Source organism: Balaenoptera physalus (assembly GCF_965194825.1).
Source record: "Balaenoptera physalus genome assembly, chromosome: 15".
NCBI lineage: Eukaryota > Metazoa > Chordata > Mammalia > Artiodactyla > Balaenopteridae > Balaenoptera > Balaenoptera physalus.
Window position 1 is genome coordinate 85,018,417 of NC_138894.1, and position 14,328 is coordinate 85,032,744.

The window sequence follows — 14,328 nt, forward strand, 5'->3', positions numbered from 1 at the left end:
AATGTTCATTGCAGCTCTATTTACAATAGCCAGGACACGGAAGCAACCTAAGTGTCCAATGACAGATGAATGGATAAAGAAGATGTGGCACATATATACAATGGAATATTACTCATCCATAAAAAGAAATGAAATTGAGTTATTTGTAGTGAAGTGGATGGACCTAGAGACTGTCATACAGAGTGAAGTAAGTCAGAAAGAGAAAAACAAACACATATATACGGAATCTAAAAAAAAGAAATGGTTCTGAAGAACCTAGGGGCAGGACAGGAATAAAGATGCAGACATAGAGAATGGACTTGAGGACACGGGGAGTCGGAAGGGTAAGCTGGGACAAAGTAAGACAGTGGCATGGACATATATACACTATCAAATGTAAAACAGATAGCTAGTGGGAAGCAGCCGCATAGCACAGGGAGGTCAGCTCAGTGGTTTGTGACCACCTAGAGGGGTGGGATAGGGAGGGTGGGAGGGAGACGCAAGAGGGAGGAGATATGGGGATATATGTATATGTATAGCTGATTCACTTTGTTATAAAGCAGAAGATAACACACCATTGTAAAGCAATTATACGCCAATACAGATGTTAAAAAAAAAATGTGGGAGTAGAGGAGTGGGTGGGAGTATAGATGAAACAAAATTGATCAAGAGTTGATAATTGTTAAAGATTGGTGATGGGTTACTTTTGTATTCGTTTAAAATTTTCTGAAAGGAAAAGCTAAAAATTTTAATGTCAATTAAAAAGTAATCCATATTCGATTAAAAAATTAATTTTAAAAGTACTTAAAAAAGTAATGAATATGCAATTTTCATTGTTTTGTTCAACGCTATTATCTCAAGAGTCTGAAAATATCTTGACATAATAATAATTAATCACATTAACATTTACATCTGTAAAACTACAGCAATTCTTCTCACATGATGATCATCCCAATATGAGCCCTTCCAAAGAAGACGCTATTACACAATTTTGGCTTGAGACCGTAAAGTTCACTTCTTATCACCTCCCCTGTACGATGAAACTCTCACATTATGCGGAACCACACAGGGTTACGTAGATGGAGTGCTCCTAGGAAGTCAAACGTCTGTACAGGATGTTTATATCAATTTGTGGTTTTCTTGGGGTTATGAATTTAACCCAGCTGAGTAGCTTATAGTTTAGCTTTACAGCCTAGTGCATTCTTTCTTGTCATATGTGATACTCTCATTCTATCACTGAGGAATACTGGATATGGTGAGGAAAAGAGGCTATTTACCTGTAGTTTCTAGAGACAGAAAAAATATCATCTCTTTTGCTGTAACTGATTAATTGTTTGCATGCTATATGATGTAATAAAAACCTCTGCCAGATGTTGCCCAAGGTGGACAAGGTTCAGAAAGACAAAGTACTATGTCGAAAAAAAAGGTGCTTTTCAGAACTCCGGCTGGGTGACTTTAGAGAGACGGTTTTGTTATAGGTGCTACTGCAACACCATAGTTGTTTCTAATTTACCCATACATAAAAAGTATCCTTTCATAAAAAACAAGAGTTTAAAAGTCATTTCAGATTCTGTTCAAAAACCAGCACAGAATTTGTGATGAGGTTGGTTGCAATTTTCTCTACCCTAAGTCTCTATCACGTGGGGTGGAGGTTGTGTTGGAGGACTAATGTGTGCTTTTCATGCTTGTAACTAAAAATGGCAGTAGATTAGGAGAACGTAAGGCTTAGTAACTGAGTGTACAGAAATATGATAATGATTAATGGGCAGGCAACATTGAACCAATACAAAATGCCTAAGAACACCACAATTAGAGAAATAAAGAAATAGGAATAGAGCAATTTTCTCAAAAGGACATAAACATCTTTTTGCTTTATACTGGGTATTTAATGCCTTAAGTATGTAAACCATAGATATTTCCAGGAACTGATTACAGAAGAAATAATTAGAATTCAGTACAGATATTTTCTTCAATTACTGATAGTCATTAAGGTAGAAGAATCACTAACTGAAAATTATTATTTTTAGTCACATAAAAATAGAGAATAGAATTTCTGGAGAAAAATGCTTATTAATTTATGCAATGCCTTTTAAAAGAAATTAACATTTTAAACAACATTAAAAAGAAAAACAGGGATAGGAACTCAAAGCAAATATGATAGAAGGTTTACTTCCTTAGTATATAAAGAATTTGAACAAAAGAAAAAGTAAAACCTCAAAAGATAAGTGGGGAAAGGATATGATGGTCATTACCCAGAGAGGGACTAAAACTAAGTGAAATGTTTAACCTCACCATTAAAAGAACAATACATATTAAATATGTATTATATGTATTTATACGTATTATATAAACAAAGCAATGTCTTCGATTTTGCATACCAAATAGTACAAAGATAAACCTCCTAATATCCAATAATCTTGTGGGTGCAATGAAATTGCCTATCTCATATCTGTACTGGTAGAAAGTAATTGGCAAGAGTTATAAAATCACTCCTAAACTTTGGTCTATCAATCCCACTTTGGGTAATTTTACCGTAAAATCACAAGAAAAAGCTATGCTTACAAAAAAGTGTTCATCATAATTTCCTGTATAATAGAGAAGAACTAAAAAGCAAACAATATACAATACAATATACAATCATGGGGAATGATTTCATACCTTCATACATGTTGTACCATCATTAAGGTAATGATTTTGAATAGAATATGGTAACAGGGAAACATGGGTATGTTAAGTGAAAATTCCAGATAAAAATTATTTGTGCATGATTACCGCAATTTTTAAAAGTATATACACTTTAAAAAGAGACAGGGGACTTCCCTGGTGGCGCAGTGGTTAAGAATCCTCCTGCCAATGCAGGCGACACGGGTTTGAGCCCTGGTCCGGGAAGATCCCACATGCCACGGAGCAAATAAGCCCGTGCACCACAGCTACTGAGCCTGTGCTCTAGAGCCCGCGAGCCACAACTACTGAAGCCCGTGTGCCTAGAACTCATGCTCCACAACAAGAGAAGCCCACACACGGCAAGGAAGAGTAGCCCCAGCTCGCCGTAACTAGAGAAAAGTCCCCGCGCAGCAACGAAGACCCAGTGCAGTCAAAAATAAATAAATAAATTTATAAAAAAATAAATAAAATAAAAAGAGACAAAATAATAATAGCTTCCTATTGTTTTACTTACTTTATCGTATTATAGATTTCTCTTTAAATTTTTATAAAAATATATATAACGTATAAATACATTAAAATATAACAATAAGTACTTTTTAAAATTACAAAGCCCTAAAGAAAGCCAAATACGTATTGTATCTATGAACTCTAATCCTGAATGAGTAAAGTATGAATTAATGAGCCCTCTATTCTGGGAATTCTTTAAGTGCTGAAGATGTCATAAAATGTAACATATTAAGTCCTGACTATGCACCGGTTGTTTTAGATATATTTTCTCTAATTTTCACCATATCCCTGTAAAGTATTACTATCCTATTTTACAGAGTAGGAAACGAGGCAGAGACAGGTTAAAAATCTTGCCCACAGTCCCAGAGTTTCTAATGGCCAGAGTCAGAATCTGAATGCAGGTGAGTTTCACTCCAAAACTTAAACTCTCTCCTCTATTCACACTGTCCTTCTAGTCACAGTAAAGTTAACAAGTATTAAGGATACTGAACGAAAAACTTGATCAAAGTAAAATATACTCTATAATTCAAATCAGAATTATTAAATCAGATGTGAATGCTCACCTCCTTTAAGACTGATTTAAAATGTGATCTCCCTGTTTTCTGAGACCATGTTTTTCCCGAACCTCCATACCGAATCTGATTCCTCTTACTTATGACATCAGCTTTCAGCTTTGGCGGTTCCCCTTCCATAACGAACACCAGTTTTACGTCCATTAGCGTTAAATATGAGATACGAAAAAATAGGTTCCTGAAATATAAAAGTTAATAATACATTAATCATCATATATTGATAGCAGAAGTCAACATAGCAGTATGACATAACGGCAAGAACATTAATATCAAAAATGTTATATGCAATAACATTTTATTTGTTAAGATTTTATTTTAAGTAGACTGTACTGAGAGACCACTGTGTGTCTTTTAGCAAAGGAGATTTATGATTATTCTAATTGTTATGTGGAAAATGGTTTGGAGGAGGAGGAGGCCAAGAGAGGAGGGAGGGAAACTAGCGAAGATTTCATCTCAGCAGGGCAGATAAGAGATGTTGGCATCCCCTGAGGCAGTGCTTCTGGACATCGAGAGAAGTTTGTGAACGCAGGGTATATTCTGGAAGTAGAACTGGCAAGACTTCTGATGGATTGGATGTGTGGAGGACAAAACAGGGGGAGAATGGCTCCCAAATTTCTGGCTTTTAGTCATCGAAGCATCCTTGCGGATATGTTAAATAGGCAGCCAAGTATATGAGTCTGAAGCTCAAAGGGTACGAGGTACAAATTTGTGTTATCAATATGGAGATGGCAGATCGAGACGTGTTAATACATTTTAAAATCTCAAAATGTAAAACAGCAACAACGAAATGAAGTGGAAACAAAACCAAGACATCCACTGCTTATGCAATCATCTATTTATATTCTGAGCAAGTTTACTCTACCTGAGGTGGGGCTTCATGACTGTCCCAATCATTTTTTTGACTGTCTGTGCTTCACATACCCAGAGACTCAGATCAACCGCAATGGTTTTCCCACCAAGACTGTGCAAGTGGACGTGTTGTTTAACAGGCTCCAGAATCTGCCACAAGTCATTCACTCCCATCCTGGTGATTATCTGCTGTTATTTGAGGCACACTTTTCAAAAGATTGTAAAAAGACATAGAAACTCAGAACAGAAATTCAAACAGTGTATTTTGAGCTAGTGTGGGGTGATTCATAAATAATAGAGTATTCTTATTTCTTCCATTGGTCAGCTCTTCGGAATGAATCAAGAACACCTGAAACATTAAAAATGGTGGTAATACACTTAGTGGCTTCAAAAATATTGACACAACTAACAGATGAAGTTATTAACAGATTATAGCATGCTGAATTTGTCCTTAAAATCCACTCATGTCACCAAATATGTTTCTCTATAGTACTGAAAAATAGTTATTTTTAAACTTAATGTAACCAAATGTCAATGGCTGCCTTGTCCCTCCTCATTCTTTCCTCTTTTCCACGCAGTCTTTAGCAGTGACTGAGAATAAAATTTTTCACATGGTCACATTAATATTGCAAGAAATTTGGAAAACAAAAGGAAAAATTACCCCCATCTCAAAGAGGTGGTAATTGGCTTTGTCCCAGCTAATAAGAGCTAACAAATGCTGAGACGGCAAGAAAATCCACAGATGCGGTAATGCATATTTCTCTTCTTGAGAATTCACTCCTTGGTTTACATACCTAAAGAGAGAATAGGACTAGTCCTCTATCATAATCAGGAAAAACAAAAAGACAAAAGCAAGGAAGAATGCAAACACATAAACAAACAAAAAAACACAAAAGATTAATGAAGGAAAACTGATGGAAAAGTGGGGGGGAGATAGAAAAGGAAGAGTTGAAGGAATACATAATTTTTTTTTTTTAAAGAGCATTGGCTTTTTAAATTGCAAGGTCATGCATGTTCATTGTGGGAAAATAAAAAATCTTTTCAAAGAAAAATATTTTAAAATCACCTATAGTTCCACTATCCAAAGAAAACTGATGTTAAACTCTTTTCTATGTACATGACATTTTAAAAACAAAGTTGTCTTAAACCCTGCTATTGTAACCTGCTTTGGTATTTTCTATACGCCAGTTTTTCCTTATTAAACACATATAGCTGTTTTTCTTTTCCTTTGTTATTATTTGATAAAAAATATTATGTAGCATTTGCATTGAAGATTCAGTCTGACTATGTAAAGTCTGACTATGTATCCTCTGAATAATGACCTTAATTCACTCTACAAACACAAGGTAGGATACAAGACATATTAAGACAAAAAGCTATCACCACAGTGTAAAGCCATTCTAAATAAGATGTAACTGTCTGTTCCTTTAACAGAGTCCATAGTAAAAGCAAATGTTCTCAAATTGTACATGGCTACAAAGAAAATAAATGCTGGAAGTGTGGCTATCTGTCATTTTCTCTGAGCTTTTCTGAATCTTAATTTTAAACGTGGTCAGTGTAACCCTAAGTAGTATTTTGTGCACTCGCTTTTATGAAGAGCTGCACAAATATTTGCCGATATGTCACTTTAGAAGGAAAATTATAGATTTAAATACAGAGAAGAAAGCATTAGGTAGTAATGGTAGTTCCAGTGCTAATATTGTCTATTGCACATCAAGAAGGCCCACAGATTGAACGTGGGTGGCACTGTGACATGGATTCAGAGTCAAGGTTTTATCTCTTTGTTAGTGAAAAGTTGTAGTAAACTCTGGAAAAAGAGCGAGCGGGGGCGCATGTATTCCCTAAGGCATTATTATGAAGGGAAATAAGCCTTTTAAAGTGTTAATCACTAGGGCTTCCCTGGTGGCGCAGTGGTTAAGAATCCGCCTGCCACTGCAGGGTACACGCGTTCCAGCCCTGGTCCGGGAAGATCCCACATGACACGGAGCAACTAATCCCGTGCGCCGCAACTACTGAGCCTGCGCTCTAGAGCCCGCGAGCCACAACTATTGAAGCCCGTGTGCCACAACTACTGAGCCCACGTGCCACAACTACTGAAGCCCGTGCGCCTAGAGCCCGGGCTCCGCAACAAGAGAAGCCACTGCAGTGGGAAGCCCACGCACGTCAATGAAGAGTAGCACCTGCTTGCTGCCAACTAGAGAAAGCCCGCGTACAGCACCGAAGACCAGCACCACCAAAACTAAATAAATAAATAAATTTAAAAGAAAAGAAAAAAATAAAGTATTAACCACCACAACATGTAAAATTCAGAAACAGAAAATTTGAGGGGGAAGTTCTTATTGATAATTGTGCTTTCCTTTTATTTGTGACTCATGCTGGATACTGGAATGTGTTGCTACTGAAGGAAATTAAGCAATTTCTCTCTGGAGGAACGTTATCATAACTGATTCTAGTTCATTTAAATTTGACCCTGACGCTAGCTGTCAAATTTTTAAATGCAGGTATCTCCTGATTTAGCAGTAGCTCTCCTAGGAATTTACTTTAGGATATGCTCTTAAGTGTTTACAGATTTATATTCACTGTAGCATTGTTTATATTAGACACTGGGAAGAACCAAATGAGCACAAGAGACATATCTTTAAGCAGATTATGGTGTATTCAAACAATGGAATAGATGATGCAGCAAACAAAAGTGGATACATCTACCTGTACTGATGGAAAAAAGTCTCCAAGTTTCGAAAGAAATGAAAACAGGTACAAAATAGGTTATTTATTAGGGATGACTTAAGTTGAGAGATGTGAAAAATTACTTTGTGTTGTTTAATTTTTGTGTTTATTTTTTTAAGTAACTATATGCTTGTATTACTTTTCAAATTTAAAAAAAAAAAAAAAAAGCTAAAAAATGTGGCCCTATCTGTAAAGGGTTGGGCAAATAAACTAGAAATCTTTAGATGGTTTATGTCTTGCCTAAATATTAAGTAATGAAATATGGACACAGTTCATGGGTCAATTAAAAAGCAATGTTCTACAAATTTATGAGTACCTGAATATCAGATATGAGTTCAGTATGCCTTTTTAAGGATAAGAGATTCACTTTTTCTGGTTTCCTCCAGAATGCCTAGGAATGAATTGTGTGGTCTTAGGCAAGGCGCATCTTTTCTCTGTCCCTTCCATCTCTAAAGTTCAATCCTTCCTACCATGTCTCTAATGCTTCATTACATAGGCTGACTACACATATATAAATGAATAGTAAGAATAAAGACTGTCGCATGGTGCAGTGTTATCATGGCACACACAAACACATGTTTATGTATAGGACTGTGATGTACCCTGTATTCCTTCTGAGGGTGGTGGAAAAAAAAAAATTGGAGAAACGCTCATGAGGTAGACTCACTCTTAAAAACCGTAGTCCTCTATTTCAAGCACATTTGGAACATTTTTAAGGATTTTAATGGAATATATTCTTCACTGGGGCAGCCATGCCTGGAAAAATAAACATAAACCCAGAACTGATTCTATTAATATTTTAAGATTCCCACAGATTGGATCCCTTAAGCAAGACAAAGAGGGCTTTTAACTAAGCCCATAAGTAATGTCTTTAATATAATATGATCATTACACTTAAAACTTAATTATTCATGTTATTTTAATTTCTTTTGTCAGAAATAAACCTGGCTTAAAGAAGGAACATCCCGGGACTTCCCTGGTGGCGCAGTGGTAAAGAATCCACCTGCCAATGCAGGGGACACAGGTTCGAGCTCTGGTCCGGGAAGATCCCACATGGCGCGGAGCAACTAAGCCCGTGTGCCACAACTACTGAGCCTGCGCTCTAAAGCCCGTAAGCCGCAACTACTGAGCCCATGTGCCACAACTACTGAAGCCCGCACACCTAGAGCCCGTGCTCCGCAACAAGAGAAGCCACTGCAATGAGAAGCCCACGCACAGCAACGAAGACCCAACGCAGACAAAAATAAATAAATAAATAAATAAGTAAATAAAAAAGAATGAGCATCTGTGGTTATGTTACAGAACAACTAGCATTGGCAGCTGAACAGATATGTACCTAGGATATCTATTTTGGCTATTCCTTTATTATAATATGAGCAAAGACTACAAAGCTGTAACGATGGCTACTTAAACACAACTAGTATGAAAAACGCAGGCAAAAAGAAAAAAGGTCTGTAACAAAATTATCATTTAGGTCTCAGAAAGTAAAAATTAAGTTACTATCTCTGAGCTAAGGTGTTCTCTTCTCCACTTTCCTTAGTTATATGACATTTTCTAGGAAAAAAAAGGTCTCTTTCATTGCCAGTCCTCCTGGTCACCATATTTTTTTCTTCCAGTTTTATTGAGATACAACTGACATACAGCACTGCTTAAGGTTCAGTTGTACAACATAATGATTTAACTTAAATACATCATGAAATGATTACAGTAAGTTTACCACATCCATCATCCCATAAAGACACAAAATTTAAAAATGTTTTCCTTGCGTTGAGAACTCAGGATTTGCTCTCCTAACAACTTTCACATATAACGTACAGCAATGTTAATGATATTAATCATGCTGTACATGACACCCTTAGTATTTATTTTATAACTGGAAGTTTGTACCTTTGACCACCTTCATCCAATTCCTTTTTAAACTACTTTGGTACCTTGACCTAGAGTCCCAATATATCTACTGAAATGCATTTGAAAAAGGTTAAAATATCTCGTGTCCCCCAAGCATACTCCTATAAAGTAGTAATGCTCTGCTGTTTTTCATAACCATGAAAGAATTGTTGCTATCGTGAATCGTGCTTTCTCCCACTTTTTTCTCTGAATGATAGGACCCAAGGGGACAATTTTTAGGAGCTAGCCTCTCTCTAACATGCCCCAATGAGTCTTTTTTTTTTCTTTCTCTTAGTAACTTACCATTAATGAATTTCCATTAGAACTTCTTGAATAACTGCAAGACTTTATATAGCCTTAACCACTTTTAACTAAAAAATAATAGATTAGAACTATGCCAAGCAACACTATTTAAAGGATTGGTGGTAGGCATAAGAACTAGAAAGTTAGAAGAAAGACTCACAGGAAGATTATTTTTAGAGTCAGAGAGCTGAGTCTCCTTTGAATACTCTATAATGAAGAAACTTCTCTTCACTTTCCCTCTTTAATATTTATCCCTCATCATCTAACAACTTCTCCGAATTCTTGATAAGAACATCTAATCTCCTACTTTATCTTTACATGGATGCATAATATGCATCTAATTCTTGATTCCACCATCTCTCCTCAAAACTGTTCTACCCCTAGTCATTGCCAAACATCCAGTTGCTTAGGCCAAAAACCTAGCAGTCATTCTTGATTGTTCTCTTTACTTCACTCTCTAACAGCAACTTGATCAACAAGTCCCCTGTCTTCAGAACACATCCTAAATCCCCATTTCTAAAGATACTCTTCTAGTACCTTAAGTCTGCTAACTGGCCTCCCTGCTTCTACTTTTTACTACCTGCCACCCACGCAATCATCCTCCCCATAGAAGCCATAATGATCTTATTTAAAAATCTAAAACATATTTAAAAATCTTCATCTTTCTGGTAATGGATAGTGAATTTCCTTAAGGGTGACATAACTTGTTTGTTACCAGTTAATTTACTTCATTTATGGTGCTATCTTATAGCCAGTTGTAAAATGCAAAAAATATTACTGTAAAATTACAAAGCATTCTAAATGTAATACATTCTTTTAAAATACTATTTTAGGATTATCTTCAATAGATCTACAACCTAAGGTCTTTGTGCTCCTTTTGAAAATCACTTGTAAAAGCAGAATATTAAACGAATACCTCAATAGTTCTGAAAGGGTAAAATTATGTGAAATATCTTATGAAAAATTACACCGTGTGTGTGTTTGTTTTTTTTGGCTGTGCCGTGTGGCTTGTGGGATCTCAGTTCTCCACTCAAGGACTGAACCTGGGCCATGGCAGTGAAAGCCCAGAATCCTAACTACTGGGCCACCAGGGAACTCCCCATAACATGTTTTAAGAATGCACTTAATCTAAAATGTCTACTTCCACGATCTATTATTTCCCATTCCTTGTCACTTTCTTTGCATCAGAACTTCCTTTGAAGTGATATTAAGTAGCAATGGTAAGACTGTAAAAGCATTTAAAGTTCCAAAAGGGGACAGAATGCAACAACTTTTAAGATATTCAAGTACAACTACACTCAAAGATAGAACAGATGGTTCTTGCATGAGGTCATGATCAACCTGAAAAGGTTGCTTGAAAATAGCATAGCATTAAGTAAAATTTAAAAATACTACATATAGCAAACTCACCCCAAACTATGTATAATTTTATCTTCCATTTTTATTTTAATAGGGTGAAATTTGAAATTTTTTATGACGTAAGATTTGGTGAGTCTCTACTCCTTTTATAATGTAATGATTTCATTGACATCAATCTGCTCATGCAATCAATGTATATTACATATATTTTAAAGTCTCCTAATATAGTTCTTAAGAATTAATGTGATGCAAGAATACTTATGTGAATCAACAAAATCAGAACAACCCATAGCAAATAACTTTATAGTCTACTAGGGCTTCAATTTATATGCTTTAGTGAAAGAGCATTGGACTTGGGATAGAAAGCCTAAAATTTTGATCCTGGATATACACTGACTAGCTGTACAACCTTGGGAGGACATTTAACCCATCTACAAAACGAGAGGTACTAAACCAAATGAATTACAAGATTCTGATATCTTTTGAATCTCATCACCAATTTTGATAGCTTGGTATTAAAAACAAATCACTATTTCAGATATTATTTCTTGGTAGAAAGAACATGAATTTCTAGTTTAAAAAAAGAGCTTAAGGATCCCCTTCAGGTTAAAACAAAACCAAATCCTTTGATGTAACCATATGGTACCCATAAATCAATTTATGCTCCTAAAACTTCCTTAAAAGCTAATAAGCTTTATTGGTTAATTATAAAACTGAATGAGGTGAGAAAAGCACAGAACCTTGCTAATTCCACTAATGAATCAAATTTAAAGAACATAAAAGAGGTCAATGGTTTGATATGTAAAAATATACATTTTATTAAACTAACAGCTTTCCAGTTTTATTTGTTTTAAGCAAAAACATTAGAAACAAACTTTTTTAACAATAAAGCAGGAACTACTTTAAATTTCCCAATTCCCATGCAGATGACTCTATTTCATATAAAGTTTGGTAAACTGTATAATGCTTATTTCAGTTCAGGATTGTATTGTATAGGACTTACCACATCATTTCACTAATTAATGCTGTGTTTATTATTTCTTCAGTTTTATTTTCATATGAATGTAGCTTAAACTTTGAAGAATAATATAACCCAGGCTTAAATTACTTGTTATTAATAAATATTTATTAAATGCCTACTATTTACCAGAATTATTCTTGGTGCTGGAGATACAATAATGAAAGATCAAGCCCTGCATTTAAGGACCGTGGTTAGGTGAGATTAGAGATAAAAAGGGAATTATAAGAATGTGACAAGTACAGGCACAGAAGTAAGGCTAGAGAACTATAGGAGTAAATAGAGCTAAAGAAGGTATCCTACCTAGTGTAGGGCATCAAGGAAGACTTCTTAAAGGAAGTGACATATAAGCAGAGACCTCCCAACTGTGTTTCCCATCTTTTACCCACAAGGACCACTTGGGCCAGATGTCGTAGTGTTTTCACCTATTTTGACTATGTCATATGTGTATCATGGCAAAGGCCAGGATAGGAACATATATTTGATTATCTTTATAAGTAAAAGGGTAGGAATTTCCTTACTGGAGACCATAAGTTTGACATCAGTTTCTTCGGGGGTGTTCTGGGTTAGCAGTAAATACCCCTTTTTTCCATCTAGAAAGGAAGATTTTGGGGTATAGAAAGTATATTACGTAGATACATCAGCATGTCACGTGAAGAGCTGTGTAAAGACAGAAGCGGTAGCTTAATGTCGGGTTGAGAAGGCGCTGAAAGCTAAGCCAAGGAACTTAAACTTCTTTAGTTCCGATGTTTATTGAGAGGGTTTACAATGTAGGCACGCGCCAGCGGAAAGAAAGATTGTAAATAAACAACCACAATGCCTTAAGGTAACTGCTATAATGGAAGTATTTCCAAAACACAAAGTTAACACCAAAAAAGAGGAACACCCAAGTGTGCCCACGGGGATCAGGGAAGGCTCGCCGAGGATGGCCTTGCACCAGGCGTGGGAGTGTACCCCACGGTGCCCGGGGGAGGGACATTCGGGACCCAGCGGCCTCGGCACGGCCGGCAGAGCGCGGAGCCGGGGCCGACAGCTCCCACGCGCCGGGGCGAACCGCAGGGACGGGGAGACTCCAGGCTCGGAAAGCAGGGCTGAATCCGGCCGGGAACTTCGGACCGCTGTCCTCCCGGACCCAAAGGGAGCCTCTGACGGTGTTTTGGGAGGAGGGGCAGGCGCGACAGGGACGCGAACACAGAGCTCGCCCCCAACCCAGAGTGCAAAGGAGCCAGTGGAAGGAGCCGGGCGGTGCCGTCTCTCCACCGTTCTGCGGGACTTACCGGGGCAACCCTTCCTCCTTGGTTTTGAAAGACGCCCTTCCGTGATTTACCAGTTTGGCCTGAATCCTAACTACTGCTGTCTCCAAGCTTCTAAATTTTCTCTTCTCAAAAAAGAAAGAAAAAGAAAAGGAAAGACTTTCTCTTTCCTTCCCCAAGCAAAGTCGACCGTTTGGCGCTTAGCACCCTGCCCCGGAAAGCTCCTGGGGAGCACTTCGAATTCGGCGCCTTCTCGCCCACGGCCCCGCCTCTTCCGGGAAGTGACTGGCCCCTTTCCGCGACCGCGGCCGTACGCTCGGCTTCCCGGCCTCCCAGCCGGTCGCTGTACGCATGGGTAGAACTGTAGTCGGGGGGCTCCGAGTTTTTTTTCACTTTCACTTAGGCAAATCACCCGCCCCACTCCCCGCGTCCCGCTGTCGCCGAGCCCTGAGCTTCTACAAGCTTTCTCCGTCCGCCCAGGAGCACTTCCGGCCCCTCCTCTTAGACTCCAGTGGCGCGAAAACTCCGAACCGCGCACGCGCGGGCGGAGTCCCGGCGGGAGGGGGGGGCGGGGCGCAGGCGCGGAGTGTCCCGCGGTGGGCGCCGGGGCGGCCGGGCTGCTGTCTTCTCCCGCGGTGGGCGCGCGGAACCCCGCGGGCCGACGGCGGCCGGCCGACGCCGAGACGCCCCTCGGGTGGCTTTATCGTCCGGTTGAGCCGCGACCGCCCCGCCGATCGGGTTCCTTGGGGAGACTTCGACTTGTTCGAGGTAGGGTGAGGGCGCGCGCCGTCGCTCTCCCTTGCTGCGGGTCCATGCCCCTTCACCGCACTCCTAGCTGGCGCCCGCAGCCCACCCGGTGGCGGCCGGGTCAGCGGAGCTGCGGCAGTGTCCAGGGGGCTCGAGCGGCCCGGCCCACGGCCGGCGGGTATCTTCGCGCCCTCTCCGCAGGCGGCACAGGTCCCCTCAGCCGCGGGAAACTTGCCCGTGTGTCTGCTGGGCTCCTCCCTCGGGCGGCTGTGGTGGCGAGGCTTGCCAATCCCGGCTCGGGCTGCGGGACCCGGCGCCCGGCCCCAAACGGCCCTTTAGGCTTTGACGAGGGTCTTGGGGGGTATAAGGGTCGGGGGGTGAGATTGGGTTCGGGAATCGGGCTCTTATCACCCGTTTGATGGTACCTCGCAAGTAGCAACTTAAGTATGTTTAAGAGATG

The 14,328-nt window shown here is 39.1% G+C and overlaps 2 protein-coding genes across 5 annotated transcripts in view; one reads left to right on the forward strand and one right to left on the reverse strand.

Moving 5' to 3' along the window:
* The window catches only part of GEN1 (GEN1 Holliday junction 5' flap endonuclease), a 29,620-nt gene extending 16,012 nt beyond the window's left edge, over window positions 1-13,608 (reverse strand). Inside the window, exons 1-3 of one of the 3 annotated variants that reach the window (XM_082426426.1) lie at window positions 13,146-13,608; window positions 4,588-4,763; window positions 3,717-3,903 (exon numbers count right to left, since the gene is read on the reverse strand). In XM_082426426.1, coding sequence (XP_082282552.1) covers window positions 3,717-3,903; window positions 4,588-4,748 — 348 coding nt within the window. In that variant the 5' untranslated portion in view covers window positions 4,749-4,763; window positions 13,146-13,608. Of the gene's footprint in view, window positions 1-3,716; window positions 3,904-4,587; window positions 4,924-13,145 lie in introns of all 3 variants that reach the window. The other 2 variants (XM_082426427.1, XM_082426425.1) reach the window with 2 other exon arrangements.
* A 146-nt stretch (window positions 13,609-13,754) lies between these two features.
* SMC6 (structural maintenance of chromosomes 6) overlaps window positions 13,755-14,328 on the forward strand; it is a 76,952-nt gene continuing 76,378 nt past the window's right edge. For both annotated transcript variants that reach the window (XM_082426423.1, XM_082426424.1), the window contains exon 1: window positions 13,755-13,889. The gene's annotated coding sequence lies outside the window, so the exon portion shown is untranslated. The remainder of the gene's footprint in view (window positions 13,890-14,328) is intronic.